Here is a 19,378-nt window from a genome sequence, read left to right on the forward strand (position 1 = left end):
GAGAGGCCTTGACTGGAAAGGAAGAAAAGAAGGAAGTAAATGAAGGAAACACAGAAAAATAGAATTTCTCTATCTCTTCACACCTACCCCACCGACCTGAGTAGCGCACAAAGCAAGCGAATGGGTGAGGAAGATGGACGCACAGCTTTGCAAAATGGCGACGTGCTCGCTTCCTGCTGAATAGAAACCAGCGAGAAAATCCTGATGAGGAGGAAGGAGAAGTCCTAGTTTCTAGCTTCCACTGAGAATGATCTGCTCTCAGAACAGCCCTCTATCTATCCTCTGATTCCCTTTTCTCTTTTACCCCCCTAGCATGTTCTCCTTGCTGCCCAGGAGATGAAAAACCGTTTGTTAAGCTGGAAATGTCCTGGCCAAGGAAGCCGTGGATCCTTCAGCATCTAGCATGAGAGAAAGGGAAGTCTGCGTTCTATCCTTAAGTGATTCTTCTTTAAATGAGACCGAGATTTGGAATGGAATCTCTTGCATGATCACATCAGTAGGGCTAAGTCAGCAGCTTAGGATTCTCATGCCAAGTGATCAGGGTAGAATGCAGTACATTTTACAAATTTTGCTCTGGGGGCTGTTTTGCTTTGCAAATAAACCTTGCTTTTTTTTTTTTTTTTTTTTTCTTTTTGAGCTGGGTGGCTCGCAATGGCAATTTGCAGGACTTGTAAGTTTTCCAGTGCTTGGCAGGAGGAAGAGTCCACACCACCTTACAGGCTTTGAATAAATCAGGTTATAAACCTCTTTGGGATTGAAGCCCAGCAAGTGTTACCCCTAGCTGAAGCAATGAATAAGAGTTATGAGAATAAGTAGTTTAAGGTAATTTAAAATATATATTCAGTATGCATAATAAAAATATATCCATACAATGATCTTGATGCTATCATAATTTTTCTCTTTAAAAAAATACTCCCTTGAAAGTGCTATCAGTAGCTCCCTTCCTGTCTGTGTTTTGAAAGGCAAATTCCCTGACCCTGCAGTACTGCTGTAGTTCTCATGTCATTCCTAGAGTCTTCCCTTTTCAGTGGTAATAGTAATGCGCAGTATGTTTTTCTCACTCTTAGCTTCTTCCTGGCGAAATGCTGCTAAGTATGGAATACTGAAAGGATTAAAAGGGACAGTAAATTGGAATGAAGGTGTGACCTGTCTCTGACTCTAAACAAACAATAGGTAAGTTGTCCTTTATTGAGACATACGACTCGGTAGGACCCCTGGATCTCTGAGTCCTAACAAGAAGTGCAAAACAAGTAACTCAACTTGGTATAAAAAACCCTGATTAAGACAGTATAACAAACCATGACGTGAAACAATAGAGTCAAATCCAAATTCACAATATATAAACCACAGCCAAAACGGAAAGATTTTATCATAACGGTTACGGCTTCCCAAGCCAGAGAAAGCTTACTGTACTTCGAGAATCAACTAAAGTTGGTATAGCAGGGATTCTGGAACTTGCAATAACAATTGAGTAGCTGCAGATTGCATAAATGTGTTGTGTCACGTAATATCAAAGTTATTTGCAAAAATTATACAATCTGGAATGCTTGAATATGAGACACAACAATGTACTGAAACATACATTTATAAGAAAATGAGAGCAATCATTAATATAAAAGGTATTTTTGGGATGCATTACGTGAGCAGTGCTATCAAGGTTAAACAGGTGAAGGAAGTTCAGTTAGCTACTTAGAACTTCGGTCATATAGGTCTATACCTTCCTTCTTCTTCTTTGCAGAATCTCATACCTCTTCTGTGTCTTATGGTTGACCTTGCTTAGGATTTTCAAAGTGCCACGGGTAAATACTGATCAGGGGCGGACAGTGAGGGCGACTCCCAATAACCATGCTGAAATGTAAGGCTTCTCCTCGTGTTCCCAGGGGAAGACAGACTTCCCTTGGCCAGTCTCATTCTTCCACTGTGGCGTTGCTCTGCCCTCCCTGTCTTTTTCCACTTGTGACTTTCACGTTTCCCTCCAATGACAAACACTCCTTGGGAATTTTTGATCCTTCTGTCTTCTGTCGAATTCAGGGTTTCTTCCTTCTCTTTTTCTTTCTGGGGATGCTACACTTTAAAAGGATCCCTGACCTCTTATTTCCGAGGCCCCGCCATCTTGTTTGCACTTAGAGTGCAAGAGGCAGGTAAAGCTACACTTCTTTCAGCATTTGGTTGATCTGCGGCCTCAAACTCCCAAGGACACACCTCAGCTCGTGATGTTAAAGGCTGCCAAAGGTTATTACTTGAGTTATAGGAGAGGGGCGCACTTTCCTCGGGGGAAGAGGTCTTTTTTTCCTGGTCTCCTGTTGGGTTGAGATTTTCATTCTCGATTTTTGATGCTACAACTTTGGGGGGCGGTTCTTCATACTGCCCAGCACACACGTTGGTGGCATAATGCTGACTGCCGTTCTCATCTTTGGCTCTCCCTGGGGGAACCTGAGTCTTAGAAATCAAAGGCTTCTCATCTTCAAAACTGGGCTGACCTTGGCTCTCCCAAGGGCACACCTCAGCCTTGTCTATGCTCTTCTGACTGGTTTGCTGACACAGTTCAGCTGCCTTGGTCTTCTGATGAGATTTCTCCTTTAAGGAAAAAGTTGGGTTTTTCTCCATCTCAGAAGCTGCAATAGATACGTGTTTTTGAACTTTTGATTCTGAAGGCACGGGACCAGGGGCCAGGTCATAAATCTCCCAAGGGCACACCTCCCCTATGTCAAAGTTGTTCTTCTTCTTGGTGGTGCCTGGGCTCATGTCAGAATTGGCAGTGGGCGGGTTGACCCTTTGTTGCTTCATAATCCCAGATTTCTGAGGTTTTCTTGGCTCCTCCAAATGACTGGAGTTTGGGGGGGCAGAATCTTTAGTCTCTGCGTTATCTGAATTGGAGTACTTTCTGTTTGCTTCCTTCTCTTTTGACAGAGGTTTCTGGGATTTTGCACGTTCTTCCATGCCCGATGTTTGGGTTTTCCCAGCCAATCCAAGAGTCTTCTCCTTGGCACTTGCTATGACACTGAGAGACTTCTGCAACACGGATGTTCGCGGGTGGCCCGGCTTCTTCTCTGAGCTGAGATTGTGAGCACTTGCCGACTTACACACCAAAGGCACAGACTCTGTGGACTCGGTCTCACTGTTTTCTTTCAGCTTCTGGGTAAGTTTTTTACTTGACAGAGACTCCAGTGTGGAATTTTCTGTAGCCTCCTCTTCCTGGCTTTCCACCGGTAAACTGTTGGACTCTTCTGTGTGCTCCCTCACGTGATCGTAAGTGCTGTGCGATTTCTTTAGTGAGAAGACTCGGTTTCTCAGGGACTCCTCTTTGGGCTTCCCAGTATTACCTGAAGACTCTTGTGGGTTCTTCCTGGTCAGGGCAGTGCTTTTGGCCATGCTATGGTCTGTGACTTCCTTGTCCTCTTTGGAACACTGCCTGCTGACCGTCTCTGGGATCTCGGTGATGCGCCTCATGATCGAACGGCCCAAGCCCTTCTTGGAGCACCGCTTTTTCTGAAGGTGGGGGTTATTCGTAATCATCTTCTTTCTTTTATATATTTCCAGCTGGGCATAGAGTTTCTTCAGCTCATCCTGCCAGAACAAGAGCAAATTCACAGAGATGCGGAACTTAGTGGTTCATCCAGATACTATTACTAAATGTAACTTGGTCAGTAAGCTTGAGCTCTTTAGGGAAACTGACCTACAGCTTTTCATACCATGTGTGCTCATCAACCTTCTCCTCATTCTTACTTTTCTGATGAACCTGTGCTCTGTTACCCATAGAGTTTGAACTTTAAGACTTGAACACATGCATCCTGCACATGGAATGAGCCCGTTGGACTTACAAGTTGTGTGGGCCGGACTTGACCTTGGCCATAACAAAACACAGCATATCGTGTTTCCTAATCAATACTGGAAGCATCATGTAGCCATTGATAAAATTACCTGTAAGGTGGATTAGGTTTAGGGGACAACAGACCATCAATTACTAAAAGCAGCTTCTTACTCCAAATGCTGATATACTGTCACAGATTACTTTCAGTAATCCGGGCTCTCTGCTCGCAGATCTATCCTATCTCTCTAATAGCAAGATGTCAGAACCTGTAGTAGGGAACATGTATCATGAGTTCATCATCATGACTGCTCCTAAGTCAGTTGTGACTGTCAAGATTGGCCTGTGTAACTTCTACCATGATGTGGGTTTTAGAACCGGGTTAGCCCCGCATTCAATGTTTTCAGTTCTTACGCACACACGTCCCCCTCTCTTTTTCCCTCTGGACCCATGTGCACACAGGTGAGCATATGGATACATCAGCCCACGCGTGCTTGCCTGTGTGCACGGGGTGAGCCCGAAACAGGAAGGCTGAAATACATTACCCGAATGTCTTCCGGGTCTAAGCTGTGCTCACTCCATGCAGAGTTGATGCTGCTGTTCAGGTAGGACCCAGACCGGCCCAGGTCCAGCTCATCTTCATACGCTTCTGTAGCAATGTCATCTCGGGGGTTATTGCTTGAATGTGAAAACTGCAATAGAGACGCAGAATGAGTGCAGACATTAACCCACTGGCAGACACAGCAGAATAATTTGTTAAAGGTTCTCATGTTCATATCATTTCTTCAGCTTAGATGAACTCATTTACCAAGCTCCTTAGAAAAGATCTGTTGCTATATTTATGTTTTGCTTTTCACGTTACGCACTAGAGCTCTTAGGCCATCTTAATACGTGGTTCCTTAATACGTGGTTCTCCTACCCTTATTTTCATCTTTGTCTTTTCTCCAGGCTCACAGTGTTCACTTACGTTAATCCTCATATGTTATTTGCATTCTGAGAATGAAAATAAGTTGAAAAACCCACACAAATGTTCTCCAAGAGTAGGAATTTGGACCCACTGGCAGCTGGAGGGAAATATTTTTTTTGAGCAGTGGGGTCTACCTTGCATTTCTTGTTCTGCATCACCTAGGGGAGGCTGTATGTCACCGAAAGGTACAACTGGCCCTGAACACAGACAGTGATTTTGAGTCTACTACACATGGCTCCAGAAATGTTGCGTCCGAAACCTAAGGGATAGGAGATCTGCATGCTGGCATCAACTGTGTTGATAGTCAGATCGGAAACAAATCACAGACACTCTCTGGAGCACAGGGCTCTTTAAGCCTAAAATGATGATGATATTTAAGCTTAAAATTCAAACGTTCACTGAAATTACAGAATTTTTTCTCAAGCTCAGCATTCTCAAATTCCTCCTTCGTCACATTTTGAGGTATTTTTATTATTTTCACGTGGCCTTTGGGTACGTTTCAGTTTCATGGACTCTTGCTATCTCTACTCTTCATCAAATGGGGATGTGGAGAAGAATGAATTGGGGAAATGATGGAAAGCAGGGAGAATCAAAACAATCTGGCCATTTCACATAACATAAACCAACTGATTGTCCTATGAAAATGGAGAGAATGGTCTAGGGAACATGGGTTCTCTTCTCCCAGCTGCTCATCAGGTCAAATATTCCTTTAAAAAATTAACACATCATCCTTTCATGATACAGAGCTATTTTAATGTCAATGTTTGTTAAAATATTTAAATGGCAGGTGAACATCTATATAACATAACATGAAACAGCAATTCTCTATGTAAGGAATCATGAACTGACTGAGAAACCACAGAAACAGGTGACTCTTTACTTCACTCTTCTACTTACAACTATGGTTCTGACATGTGTCAGGAATTTAAGGTCATAAAGATGAATAAAACGGAGTCCGTCTCCTCCAAAATCGCAAATGCTGCTAGGAAACCACCCAGAAGTGATTTATAAGAGAGTAATTGTTCTTGAGCACAGTCTCAGAGATGATGGTAAGTTTAAGGAACACTTCTCAGATAATATCCATTTTCTGCTTTATTATTTGTCCTTAGTATTTATATCTATCTAAAAGAGTATTTTGAATGCTTATCTTAACCTATTTCTTCTGTGTCCCCCTTGTCCACAATATAAATACCACAAGAGCACATATTTTATCTGTTCGTTATTCTTATTCCAGGATATAGAACAGAGCTTAGCGAAGCCCCTGAATGATTTTGTTAAATTATCTCAAGTTGCGATATAGTTCACATACCATAAAATTCTCGAATTTCAATTGTACAGTTGAGAGATTTTGGTATATATTCACAGTGCTGTGCAACCATCACCACTATCTAATTCCAGAATATTTTCATCACCCCCAAAAAGAACCTTAAACCCATGAAAGCAGTCATTTCTGTTTCCTCTCTTCCCCAGCTAGTGACAACCACTAACTTGCTTTCTGTCTCAACAGAGTGGCCTGTTCTGGACATCTCATATACATGGAGTCACACAAGATGGGCCTTTGTGTCTAGCCTCTTTCACGTGGTGTAATGTTTTCAAGGTGCGTACTAGCTATAGTGCGTACTGGTGCTTTACTCCTTCTTATGGTTGGGTAGTGCTGCATTGTGTAGATGACACTGCATTGTGCTTCTACATTTATCAGTTGATGGACATTTGGATGGTTTCCACTTCTTAGCTATTATCAATAAGTCTGCTAGGAACATCCATGTACCTAAATCTTCGTATGAATATGTGTTTTGATTCTTACCACTGAATGAGCCGTCTGCATATGTAGTACCTCCATTTAATAAAAATGTAACCATATAATGCAAAGTATGAAAAAGGAGAAGATAAATTGCAGTAACAGATTAGTCCATGAAAACTGTGGCTGGGGCGCCTGGGTGGCTCAGTGGGTTAAGCCGCTGCCTTCGGCTCAGGTCATGATCCCAGGTCCTGGGTTCGAGTCCCACATCGGGCTTTCTGCTCAGCAGGGAGCCTGCTTCCTCCTCTCTCTCTGCCTGCCTCTCTGCCTACTTGTGATTTCTCTCTGTCAAATAAATAAATAAAATCTTAAAAAAAAATATTTGAGAAAGGGGCACCTGGGTGGCTCAGTGGGTTGAGTTTCTACCCTCAGCTCAGGTCATGATATGGGGCATCCTGGGATGGAGCCTGCATGGGGCTCTCTGCTCAGCAGGGAGTCTGCTTCCTCCTCTCTCTCTGCCTGCCTCTCTGCCTACTTGTGATCTCTCTCTCTGTCAGATAAATAAATAAATTCTTAAAAAATACATATTTGAGAAGGAGCCAAACCAGATGATGAGTTTTGTACAAACTGAAGCATTTAAAAATTCTATGGGATGTTTAATAAATTCTAAGAGAAAAGAGATATCTAGTTCCCTGAGGAGAGAGCTTTAAAAACATTTTAGTGTCAACTAAATCTCCACATTTCCTTTTCCCTATATTGCCAGATACTTTTTTTTTTTTTAAAGAGGAAACAACTCCATGCTTATTTAAAATAACTGTCTTGCAAGAGAAAAGTAATGTTAAAGGAATACCTTTGGAATCAAAAGCAACCCAATGGTGACTGTCACAGTCAAATGAGTATGTGCAAAATACAGCATTAGCATCCAGTCAGACTGAAGTCTTGAGGCAAGAACGAATCTGAAATGAGAATTCACCAAGTTAGTAATCCAACAAGATCTCTTTAAAATACTAGGATATTTGGAAACTTTTTTTCCTCAGTGTTTTTTAAAAGCAAGCAAGCAAGCAAGCGTGAAGAAAGTTGTACTGTGGTCTCTGTGACACACATTTTCATTACAGAACAAGACCCAAAGTAACTGACTGCATACATAAGACATGAACTCCCTATTTATTATTTTAACTTATCAGTAGTAGGAAAGACAGCATATAATATGCTAATCATTTCCTGGAATAATTATTTTGCATGTAAATGGAATGTCTAAAGTGAAAACAGTGAACACATGTGAATTCAAAAGAACAGATTTACAAACTAGTGGCTTCAGGCAAATTTGGGTTATAAGACACAGCCACATAATTCTTGATTCTAATCTTTTTCCTTTGAAAACATTAATTAAGAAAAAAGGGGTGGGTAGTTATCTGTCTTTGTGAATGACCTCAGAGGTTTAAATGATAAACAATGCAATGGTTAAATGAATATACTAATGGTTTGTAATATCATCTTTTAAAATAAAGATTTTAGTTGTTGTGAAGTGTCAAATTGTTTTAAGATAACTGAAAATCCTATCTTGCTGAGGAATTTATAAAACGGTGTTCTAGGACAGTCCTGCAGGCAACATGTATAGGAAAAATTCAGTACTGATACCTACTCTGGTGATTTTGGAATGTTTTCATGAATCAGTAGGTATGTGTACACACTAAAACTCAGGTTTTAAGGACTCATTCTTTTGCAGAAACCAGGTGATGTTTTATTAAGGTCATTTTGCAATCATACTCTTCTTTTAATTTTTTCCCATGCATTGTTTATCCATGAAACCTAAATATGAGATTTTATTGTGTTTGGAATTAAAGAATTGGCATTTTTAAAAAAGATTTACTTATTTATTTGAGAGAGAGAAAGAGAGAGAGAGAGAGGAGAGCAGAGGGAGGGGCAGAGGGAGAAGAAAAGGAGAGATTCCCCACTGATTGCCTGCAGAGCCCCATGTGGGGCACAGCTCCCCACCTGGAGATCATGACCTGAGCTGAAATGGACAGTCAGATGCTCCGCTGACTGAGCCATCCAGGTGCCCCTAGAGAATTAGCATCTTGATACACTGATATATGTCATCATATTTGAAAAGCTAACATCTTAAGAAAATGCTTATGATATAATCATAAAACAAACACATGAATCTAAAAATAGAAGAAACTTATTTTATACCTGCATTATGCCATATTTATGACAAATTTACTAAGTAAATTAGCATTATTAATACTTGAAACAAAATTTCCATCAGGGGGATTTCTTCCTCATTTTCACCTCCATCCTATCCCCCGTCTTCTCACCTCCCCTCCCCTGCAAATCGAGCTAAAGTGGAAGCTTGCGAGTTGTTCAACATGGAGATAGTTTCCTCTGTGTTTGGAGACATAAAACAGACTTAAAATATATACATAGAAGTACAGAAAGTTCATGATAGTTTACCTATAACCAAATAGCATTTTAAGAATTAACATCTTCTCTAACTTCTTGGTGAAAAAAGTAGCTTTATGCCTGCCTTGAATATGATTAAATGAATATTCACTTTGGGAATGACATACTTTTGACAGATCCTGTGCTGGTCAGAAGAGATTTTTTTTTAAGCACTGAAATAGGATCATCATACTCAATAACAAGTAACAGTATCTGAGGCATAGGACTGAGGCATAGAAGCAATATAAAATTGTGACCTGGAAAATTATACAATCCAAATCTGCTGGGGTCATTTCCAGCACTGGAGCAGACAGTTATATCAAGTGAGATGGATTTACATTCTAAAAGTGTTCTCATGCACTGCGAATTTCTGTCTCAAATGCCAACACAAGTAAACTTGAAGCCAGCCTGACGATATCTGAAAGGAACATGGTTACATATATTTTAAATTAAAATGGTGAGTCTTCCAAAAAGTTAATTTGAAGTACTCTATACTAACATCAACTGATCAAATTAATCAGTTTTTAAATACTGCTAGGTTTGTTAGGTTGCAGTTCTGAGTAGAAATATCTTAAGAAAAATTGGGTTTTGCAGTCTTCTTAAAGATTTTTCTTTAAAAAACTTTGTCAACTTCTAAAAAATAGATCTAACAGTCAGGAACATAAGAATAGTTAAAATTGAGGTTAAGAATAAAAGCAAACTTTTTAAAAGTCTTGCACTTTCCCAAAGCTTTGCTCTATGCTTAGTAAAGGATTATAGAACAGATTAGGCAAAATGCCTTCTGCATTATTAGACTTCTAGACTTAATCCTTTTAGTTTATTTTTGTTCAGTCTGGCAATTTGGTGAGGATAAAAGTAAATCTGTATATAAATATGTAGTCATAGCTTTAAGTTTATATATTTATGTATGTAGATACGTATCCACAGTTATGTACATATAATTTTATATTTTAAGCAAATAAGAATGAACATATATGCCTATTGATAGAGAATATCTGCTGATGTTGGAGGATTTATTTAATATTATTTCATTCTAGTAAAAATCTACAAAGATGGGTCTAGTTGATTTATATTATTATGTTATTGTTTCCTATTCTTAGATTTTATCAACACTGGAACCACAGCAGGTATGAGTTCAGTCCACATGTAATTAAGAAATTATATATACTTGATTTCTTTAATTATTACTGCCTATTGCTTTCTCCCTGCTCATCTCCCTAAAATCAGTGTTCTATAGATTTACTGTGTTAAACTATAATTTAAACTATAATTCCATCTTTGGTCCTTTATGGCCATACAATTAAATTTCCAAGACAGAGTAGCTAGTCTATACTATAATTCTTTGAAGCCAACATGCCACGATCTAATTGGGTTTGGTCTCTGGAGAAAGGTAAGTTGAATTTGGAACTTAAAAGTAGGGCTTTTCAGCAATGTCCACAATAGCCAGACTGTGGAAAAAACCTAGAATTCCATCAACAGATGAATGGATAAAGAAGATGTGGTATATATACACAAAGGAATACTATGTAGCCATCAAAAGAAATGAAATCTTGCCATTTGCAATGATGTGGGTGGAACAAGATGGTATTATGCTGAGCAAAGTAAGTCAATAAGAGAAAGACAATTATCATATGATCTCCCTGATACGAGGAATTTGAGAGGCAAAGTGGGGGGTTTGGGGGGTAGAGAAGGAGAAAATGAAACAAGATGGGATCAGGATGGAGACAAAACATAACAGACTCTTAATCTCACAAAACAAATTGAGGGTTGTGGGGTTGGGGGGGTGGAGGGAGAGGGTCGTTGGGATATGGACACTGGGGAGAGTATGTGCTATGGTGAGTGCTGTGACGTGTGTAAGCCTGATGATTAACAGACTGTACCCCTGGGACTAATAATACATTATATGTTAATTAAAAATTTTTTTTAAAAGGTAAGGCTTTCCATTCAGGTTTTTTTAAGCTTATCTAAGAAAATACCAAAGCCTACCAAGGCCAGTCACTCTGCTACTACTAGAAGTTCTCCCTGTTCAAAACTTAAAGGACTATACAGTTGTCTCGAGGGAGGCTGATCTTTTAAGTAGGTCATGTCTACCAACACAAAGTCTACTAGGTTCAATATGTACAACTCAGTCAGATCTTGTGTCTATGTGAACCCAGCTAGGCTGATGGGTTGTCTGGGACTCTGTAAGAAAGACCTAATCAAAGTAAGAAAGTTATTATTATTATTATTGTTTTTTAAAAGCAAGCTCTATGCGTAGTGTGGGGTTTGAACTCATGACCCTGAGATCAAGAGTTGCATGCTCCCTGACTGAGCCAGCCAGGTGCCCCCAGAGAGCTATCCTGAATGAATATTTAGAATACATTTCTCCTCAGACAACTATCATATGATCTCCCTGATATGAGGAAGTGGAGATGCAACATGGGGGGGTTAAGGGTAGGAGAAGAATAAAAATGAAATAAGATGGGATTGGGAGGGAGACAAACCATAAGTGACTCTTAATCTCACAAAACAAACTGAGGGTTGCTGGGGGTAGGGGGGTCGGTAGAGAGGGGTGGGGTTATGGACATTGGGGAGGGTATGTGCTATGGTGAGTGCTGTGAAGTGTGTAAACCTGGTGATTCACAGACCTGTACCCCTGGGGATAAAAATATATGTTTATAAAAAAAAAAAAAAAAGAATACATTTCTCCTCACCTCGGCCAAGTATTAAAACAGAATTTTCTGAAGAGTGGCTTCTATTACCAGATGTCAGTTGATGTAGGGGGGATATCATGGTGAATGGTTTGGAAAGTGCTGGTTAAAGAAACTGAACGAGCTTTCCTTACAGCAGGACTTCCTGGTATGTCACACTGTGCTGTGACATTCCTAAAAGGGAGCTACCAAATGCAATGTGTTATAAACATACACAAGCGTGTAAAAACATCCAAAAGTGATATCCTAATATATTAACAGTGCTTATTGTCTTTGGGTGGTTGGATTAGGCAGTTTATTTTTAATCATTTTATGATTTATCTATAATAATCACCTATTGCCTTATTAGGAATTTTTAAAAGTTCATTTAAAAAATCACTATCTTGCCTACTTGGGCAAATTGAGAGTTTAAAGTCCATTGAGGGATGCCTGGGTGGTTCAGCAGGTTAAGCATTTGTCTTCGGTTCAGGTCATGATCCCAGGGTCCTAAGATCCGAGCCCTGTGTCAGGCTCCTTGCAGTAGAGAGCCTGCTTCTCCCTCTCCTTCTGTCTGAAGCTCCCTCTGCTAGTTCTCTCTCTCTCTCAATGTGTTAAATAAATAAGTAAATAAAATCTTTAAAAAAAAAAAGTCCATTGAAAAAACATACTTAATGACGAAAACAGAACAGATGTAAATCTTAAGATAGAAAAGGATAAAGATCAATTTAGGTAAATGCTTTGAACAGATTTAATTTCTCGGGCAATTAATTTGATTCTAAGAAATACAGCAGCTGATGTTAGGGCAAAAGTAGGAAACCCTTTGTGTGACCTGGTCACATTCTGACAACAGAAGACACTTAAACATATCTGTAAATTTCTTCTGGCATGCTTATAACTCTTTAATTGGTTTGTTAATACAGCATTTAACTTACAAATGGTTCTAGAGAAGCATGTTTGTCATATCTTGAAACATAGGTGTTTGATATTCTGGAAACAGACAATGAAAATGCAGCTTTTCTTGGGAGATGGTTTGGGAGAAATGTGCAGGCTATGGGGCTCTGCCCACAACGGTGTTCTTCAGTGCTCACTACAGGGCATCCCCTCTCACATCCTTCAGCTCTAGTCCGAGGAGAAGTGAGAGAGCCTTCTTTTTGCCTATTTATAACATCGTATTTTGTTTTGCATCTTTCCTTCCTCTTTTCCTTTTCTCTTTTCTCTCTTTCTTGAGAGGGGGCAAGACAAAGCAAGGAGGCAAATTCCTTTGATTCCTGGTGCTTTGATGGAATTTCCAGGGTTGTCAAATCATAAATACTTCTTTTCTTACTTAAATGTTGAAAAAGTGTAGGTATGCCTAAGGTTCAGCTGTTGTCTGGTATCATCTATTCCTACAAATGCAAGACATAACTTGATAATTATTGACTAAAGTGTGAAATGATAACTATCTTCTAAAACTTCCAAAGATCCACACCTTCCCACTCTGACTCCCGCCATTATTTATCACTGTTTTTCCACTGAGGGAAAGACAAATATTCAAAATTTGTCATTAAATTCTTATGTATGTCCTAACTTTATCAAGCAAATGAATGACATCTTTTTGTTGCTTTGCAAGTTGTAGGATTCCTTTTTTTTGTTCTCACTGAGGTTTTCATTTCATTTTCAGATATAAATAGGTGTAAATTCTCCAAAGATAAGTCATACATATTTCATTTTGTTCACTATCATAAGCTACTTGCTTCCTCCTTTGTACTTACTGACTATAGTGATAAATGGGATATTAAGAAATGGAGGACCAGGAGGAGTCAAGATGGCGGAGAAGTAGCAGCTGAGACTACTTCAGGTAGCGGGAGATCAGCTAGATAGCTTATCTAAAGATTGCAAACACCTACAAATCCAACGGGAGATCGAAGAGAAGAAGAACAGCAACTCGAGAAACAGAAAATCAACCACTTTCTGAAAGGTAGGACTGGCGGAGAAGTGAATCCAAAGCGACGGGTAGACTGCAGGGAGAGGGGCCGGCTCCCAGTGAGCGGTGGAGCAACGGAGCACAAAATCGGGATTTTTAAAAGTCTGTTCCGCTGCGGGACATCGCTCCAGAGGCTTAACCGGGGTGAAGCCCACACGGGGTCAGCGTGGCCTCAGGTCCCACAGGGTCACAGAAGGATCAGGGGTGTCTGAGTGTCTCAGAACTTACAGGTATTAGAACGGGGAAGCCGGCTACAGAGACAGAGCCGAGGAGTGAGCTCTCAGCTCGGGGTTACCTTGAACCGGTCGCAGGCTCGGTCAGCTCAGAGGGCGGCCGGAGGCCAGGGTGACGGGAGTGATTGGGCACTGTTCTCTGAGGGCGCACTGAGGAGTGGGGCCCCGGGCTCTCGGCTCCTCTGGGCCAGAGACTGGGAGGCCGCCATCTTCATTCCCGCCCTCCGGAACTCTACGGAAAGCGCTCAAGGAACAAAAGCTCCCGAAAGCAAACCCGAGCGAGTGGATTACTCAGCCCAGCTTCGGTTGAGGGCGGTGCAACTCCGCCTGGGGCAAAGACACTTGAGAATCACTACAACAGGCCCCTCCCCCAGAAGATCAACAAGAAACCCAGCCAGGACCAAGTTCACCTACCAAGGAGTGTAGTTTCAATACCAAGGAGAGCGGCAGAATTCCAGAGGAGGAGAAAGCAAAGCACGGAACTCATGGCTTTCTCCCAATGATTCTTTAGCCTTGCAGTTAATTTAATTTTTTTTTCTTTTTCAATTTTTTTTTCTTCTTCTGCTAAATTTTTTTAACTTTTACCCTTTTCTTTTTTAACGTTTTTTAACTAGTTTATCTAATATATATATTTTTTTCCTTTTTATATTTTTTCTTTACTGTTTTTCTTTTTTTAATTGTTTCTTTCTTTTTTTTTTTTTTTCTTTCTGAACCTCTTTTTATCCCCTTTCTCCCCACTCATGATTTGGGATCTCTTCTGATTTGGCTAAAGCATATTTTCCTGGGGTTGTTGCCACCCTTTTAGGATTTTACTTGCTCCTTCATATACTCTTCTCTGGACAAAATGACAAGGAGGAAAAATTCACCACAAAAAAAAGAACAAGAGGCAGTACCAAAGGCTAGGGACCTAATCAATACAGACATTGGTAATATGTCAGATCTAGAGTTCAGAATGATGATTCTCAACGTTCTAGCCGGGCTCGAAAAAGGCATGGAAGATACTAGAGAAACACTCTCGGGAGATATAAAAGCCCTTTCTGGAGAAATAAAGAACTAAAATCTAACGAAGTTGAAATCAAAAAAGCTATTAATGAGGTGCAATCAAAAATGGAGGCTCTCACTGCTAGGATAAATGAGGCAGAAGAAAGAATTAGCGATATAGAAGACCAAATGACAGAGAATAAAGAAGCTGAGCAAAAGAGGGACAAACAGCTACTGGACCACAAGGGGAGAATTTGAGAGATAAATGACACCATAAGACGAAACAACATTAGAATAATTGGGATTCCAGGAGAAGAGGAAACAGAGAGGGGAGCAGAAGGTATATTGGAGAGAATTATTGGAGAGAATTTCCCCAATATGGCAAAGGGAACAAGCATCAAAATCCAGGAGGTTCAGAGAACCCCCCTCAAAATCAATAAGAATAGGTCCACAGCCCATCACCTAATAGTAAAATTGACAAGTCTTAGTGACAAAGAAAAGATCCTGAAAGCAGCCCGGGAAAAGAAGTCTGTAACGTACAATGGTAAAAATATTAGATTGGCAGCAGACTTATCCACAGAGACCTGGCAGGCCAGAAAGAGCTGGCATGATATATTCAGAGTACTAAACGAGAAAAACATGCAGCCAAAAATACTATATCCAGCTAGGCTATCATTGAAAATAGAAGGAGAGATTAAAAGCTTCCAGGACAAACAAAAACTGAAAGAATTTGCAAATACCAAACCAGCTCTACAGGAAATATTGAAAGGGGTCCTCTAAGCAAAGAGAGACCCTAAAAATAGTAGATCAGAAAGAAACAGAGACAATATACAATAACAGTCACCTTACAGGCAATACAATGGCACTAAATTCATATCTCTCAATAGTTACCCTGAATGTTAATGGGCTAAATGCCTAAATTCAAAGACACAGGGAATCAGAATGGATAAAAAAACAAAACCCATCTATATGTTGCCTACAAGAAACTCATCTTAAACCCGAAGACACCTCCAGATTTAAAGTGAGGGGGTGGAAAAGAATTTACCATGCTAATGGACATCAGAAGAAAGCAGGAGTGGCAATCCTTAGATCAGATCAATTAGATTTTAAGCCAAAGACTATAATAAGAAATGAGGAAGGACACTATATCATACTCAAAGGAACTGTCCAACAAGAAGATCTAACAATTATAAATATCTATGCCCCTAACGTGGGAGCAGCCAACTATATAAACCAATTAATTTCAAAATCAAAGAAACACATCGACAATAATACAATAATAGTAGGGGACTTTAACACTCCCCTCACTGAAATGGACAGATCATCCAAGCAAAAGATCAACAAGGAAATAAAGGCCTTAAATGACACACTGGACCAGATGGACATCACAGATATATTCAGAACATTTCATCCCAAAGCAACAGAATACACATTCTTCTCTAGTGCACATGGAACATTCTCCAGAAAAGATTACATTCTTGGTCCTAAATCAGGTCTCAACCGTTATCAAAAGATTGGAATCATTCCCTGGATATTTTCAGACCACAATGCTCTGAAGCTAGAACTCAATCACAAGAGGAAATTTGGAAAGAACCCAAATACATGGAGACTAAACAGCATCCTTCTAAAGAATGAATGGGTCAACCAGGAAATTAAAGAAGAATTGAAAAAATTCATGGAAACAAATGATAATGAAAACACAACAGTTTAAAATCTGTGGGACACAACAAAAGCAGGCCTGAGAGGAAAATATATAGTGGTACAAGCCTTTCTCAAGAAACAAGAAAGGTCTCAGGTACACAACCTAACCCTACACCTAAAAGAGCTGGAGAAAGAACAAGAAAAAAAGCCTAAATCCAGCAGGAGAAGAGAAATCATAAAGATCAGAGCAGAAATCAATGAAATAGAAACCAAAAAAACAATAGAACAAATCAACGAAACTAGGAGCTGGTTCTTTGAAAGAATTAATAAGATCGATAAACCCCTGGCCAGACTTATCAAAAAGAAAAGAGAAAGGACCCAAATAAATAAAATCATGAATGAAAGAAGAGAGATCACAACGAACACCAAAGAAATACAGACAATTATAAGAACATACTATGAGCAACTCTATGCCAACAAATTTGACAATCTGGAGGAAATGGATGCATTCCTAGAGACATATAAACTACAACAACTGAACCAGGAAGAAATAGAAAGACTGAACAGACCCATAACCAGTAAGGAGATTGAAACAGTCATCAAAAATCTCCAAACAAACAAAGGCCTGGGGCCTGACGGCTTCCCGGGGGAATTCTACTAAACATTTAAGGAAGAACTAATTCCTATTCTCCTGAAACTGTTCCAAAAAATAGAAACGGAAGGAAAACTTCCAAACTCATTTTATGAGGCCAGCATCACCTTGATCCCAAAACCAGACAAGGATCCCATCAAAAAAGAGAACTACAGACCAATATCCTTGATGAACACAGATGCAAAAATTCTCGCCAAAATACTAGCCAATAGGATTCAACAGTACATTAAAAGGATTATTCACCACGACCAAGTGGGATTTATTCCAGGGCTGCAAGGTTGGTTCAACATCCGCAAATCAATCAATGTGATACAACACATTAATAAAAGAAAGAACAAGAACCATATGATACTCTCCATAGATGCTGAAAAAGCAGTTGACAAAGTCCAGCATCCCTTCCTGATCAAAACTCTTCAAAGTGTAGGGATAGAGGGCACATACCTCAATATTATCAAAGCCATCTATGAAAAACCCATCGCAAATATCATTCTCAATGGAGAAAAACTGAAAGCTTTTCCGCTAAGGTCAGGAACACGGCAGGGATGTCCGTTATCACCACTGCTATTCAACATAGTACTAGAAGTCCTAGCCTCAGCAATCAGACAACAAAAGGAAATTAAAGGCATCCACATGGGCAAAGAAGAAGTCAAATTATCACTCCTTGCAGATGATATGATACTATATGTGGAAAACCCAAAAGACTCCACTCCAAAACTGCTAGAACTTGTACAGGAATTCAGTCAAGTGTCAGGATATAAAATCAATGCACAGAAATCAGTTGCATTTCTCTACACCAACAACAAGACAGAAGAAAGAGCAATTAAGGAGTCCATCCCATTTACAATTGCACCCAAAACTATAAGATACCTAGGAATAAACCTAACCAAAGAGACTAAGAATCTATACACAGAAAACTATAAAGGACTCATGAAAGAAATTGAGGAAGACACAAAGAAATGGAAAAATGTTCCATGCTCCTGGATTGGAAGAATAAATATTGTGAAAATGTCTATGCTACCTAAAGCAATCTACACATTTAATTCAATTCCTATCAAAGTACCATCCATTTTTTTCAAAGAAATGGAACAAATAATCCTAAAATTTATATGGAACCAGAAAAGACCTCGAATAGCCAAAGCAATATTGAAAAAGAAAGCTAAAGTTGGTGGCATCACAATTCCGGACTTCAAGCTCTATTACAAAGCTGTCATCATCAAGACAGTATGGTACTGGCACAAAAACAGACACATAGATCAATGGAACAGAATAGAGAGCCCAGAAATAGACCCTCAACTCTATGGTCAACTCATCTTCGACAAAGCAGGAAAGAATGTCCAATGGAAAAAAGACAGCCTCTTCAATAAATGGTGTTGGGACAATTGGACAGCCACATGCAGAAAAATGAAATTGGATCATTTCCTTACACCACACACGAAAATAGACTCAAAATGGATGAAGGATCTCAATATGAGAAAGGAATCCATCAAAATCCTTGAGGAGAACACAGGCAGCAACCTCTTCGACCTCAGCCGCAGCAACATCTTCCTAGGAACATCACCAAAGGCAAGGGAAGCAAGGGCAAAAATGAACTTTTGGGATTTTATCAAGATGAAAAGCTTTTGCACAGCAAAGGAAACAGTGAACAAAACCAAAAGACAACTGACAGAATGGGAGAAGATATTTGCAAATGACATATCAGATAAAGGGCTAGTGTCCAAAATCTATAAAGAACTTAGCAAACTCAACACCCAAAGAACAAATAATCCAATCAAGAAATGGGCAGAGGACATGAACAGACATTTCTGCAAAGAAGACATCCAGATGGCCAACAGACACATGAAAAAGTGCTCCACATCACTCGGCATCAGGGAAATACAAATCAAAACCACCAGTCAGAATGGCTAAAATTAACAAGTCAGGAAATGACAGATGCTGGCGGGGATGCGGAGAAAGGGGAACCCTCCTACATTGTTGGTGGGAATGCAAGCTGGTGCAACCACTCTGGAAAACAGCATGGAGGTTCCTCAAAATGTTGAAAATAGAACTACCCTATGACCCAGCAATTGCACTGCTGGGTATTTACCCTAAAGATACAAACATAGTGATCTGAAGGGGCACGTGCACCCGAATGTTTATAGCAGCAATGTCTACAATAGCCAAACTATGGAAAGAACCTAGATGTCCATCAACAGACGAATGGATAAAGAAGATGTGGTATATATACACAATGGAATACTATGCAGCCATCAAAAGAAATGAAATCTTGCCATTTGCGACGACGTGG

At 39.8% G+C, this 19,378-nt stretch overlaps 1 protein-coding gene and 1 long non-coding RNA gene across 2 annotated transcripts in view; one reads left to right on the top strand and one right to left on the bottom strand.

Moving 5' to 3' along the window:
- Positions 1–593: 593 nt before the first annotated feature.
- GPR158 (G protein-coupled receptor 158) overlaps positions 594–19,378 on the bottom strand; it is a 424,695-nt gene continuing 405,910 nt past the window's right edge. Inside the window, exons 9-11 of the mRNA XM_047741925.1 lie at positions 7,364–7,469; positions 4,354–4,500; positions 594–3,567 (exon numbers count right to left, since the gene is read on the bottom strand). Of these exons, the coding sequence (XP_047597881.1) occupies positions 2,092–3,567; positions 4,354–4,500; positions 7,364–7,469 (1,729 nt within the window). The 3' untranslated portion in view covers positions 594–2,091. The remainder of the gene's footprint in view (positions 3,568–4,353; positions 4,501–7,363; positions 7,470–19,378) is intronic.
- Positions 3,138–6,695, top strand: LOC125107153 (uncharacterized). Its single transcript, XR_007129472.1, has 3 exons — positions 3,138–3,249; positions 3,355–3,495; positions 6,283–6,695. It is a non-coding gene; the product is annotated as an uncharacterized LOC125107153 (long non-coding RNA).

This window comes from Lutra lutra, chromosome 8 (assembly GCF_902655055.1).
Source record: "Lutra lutra chromosome 8, mLutLut1.2, whole genome shotgun sequence".
NCBI classification, from domain to species: Eukaryota; Metazoa; Chordata; class Mammalia; order Carnivora; family Mustelidae; genus Lutra; species Lutra lutra.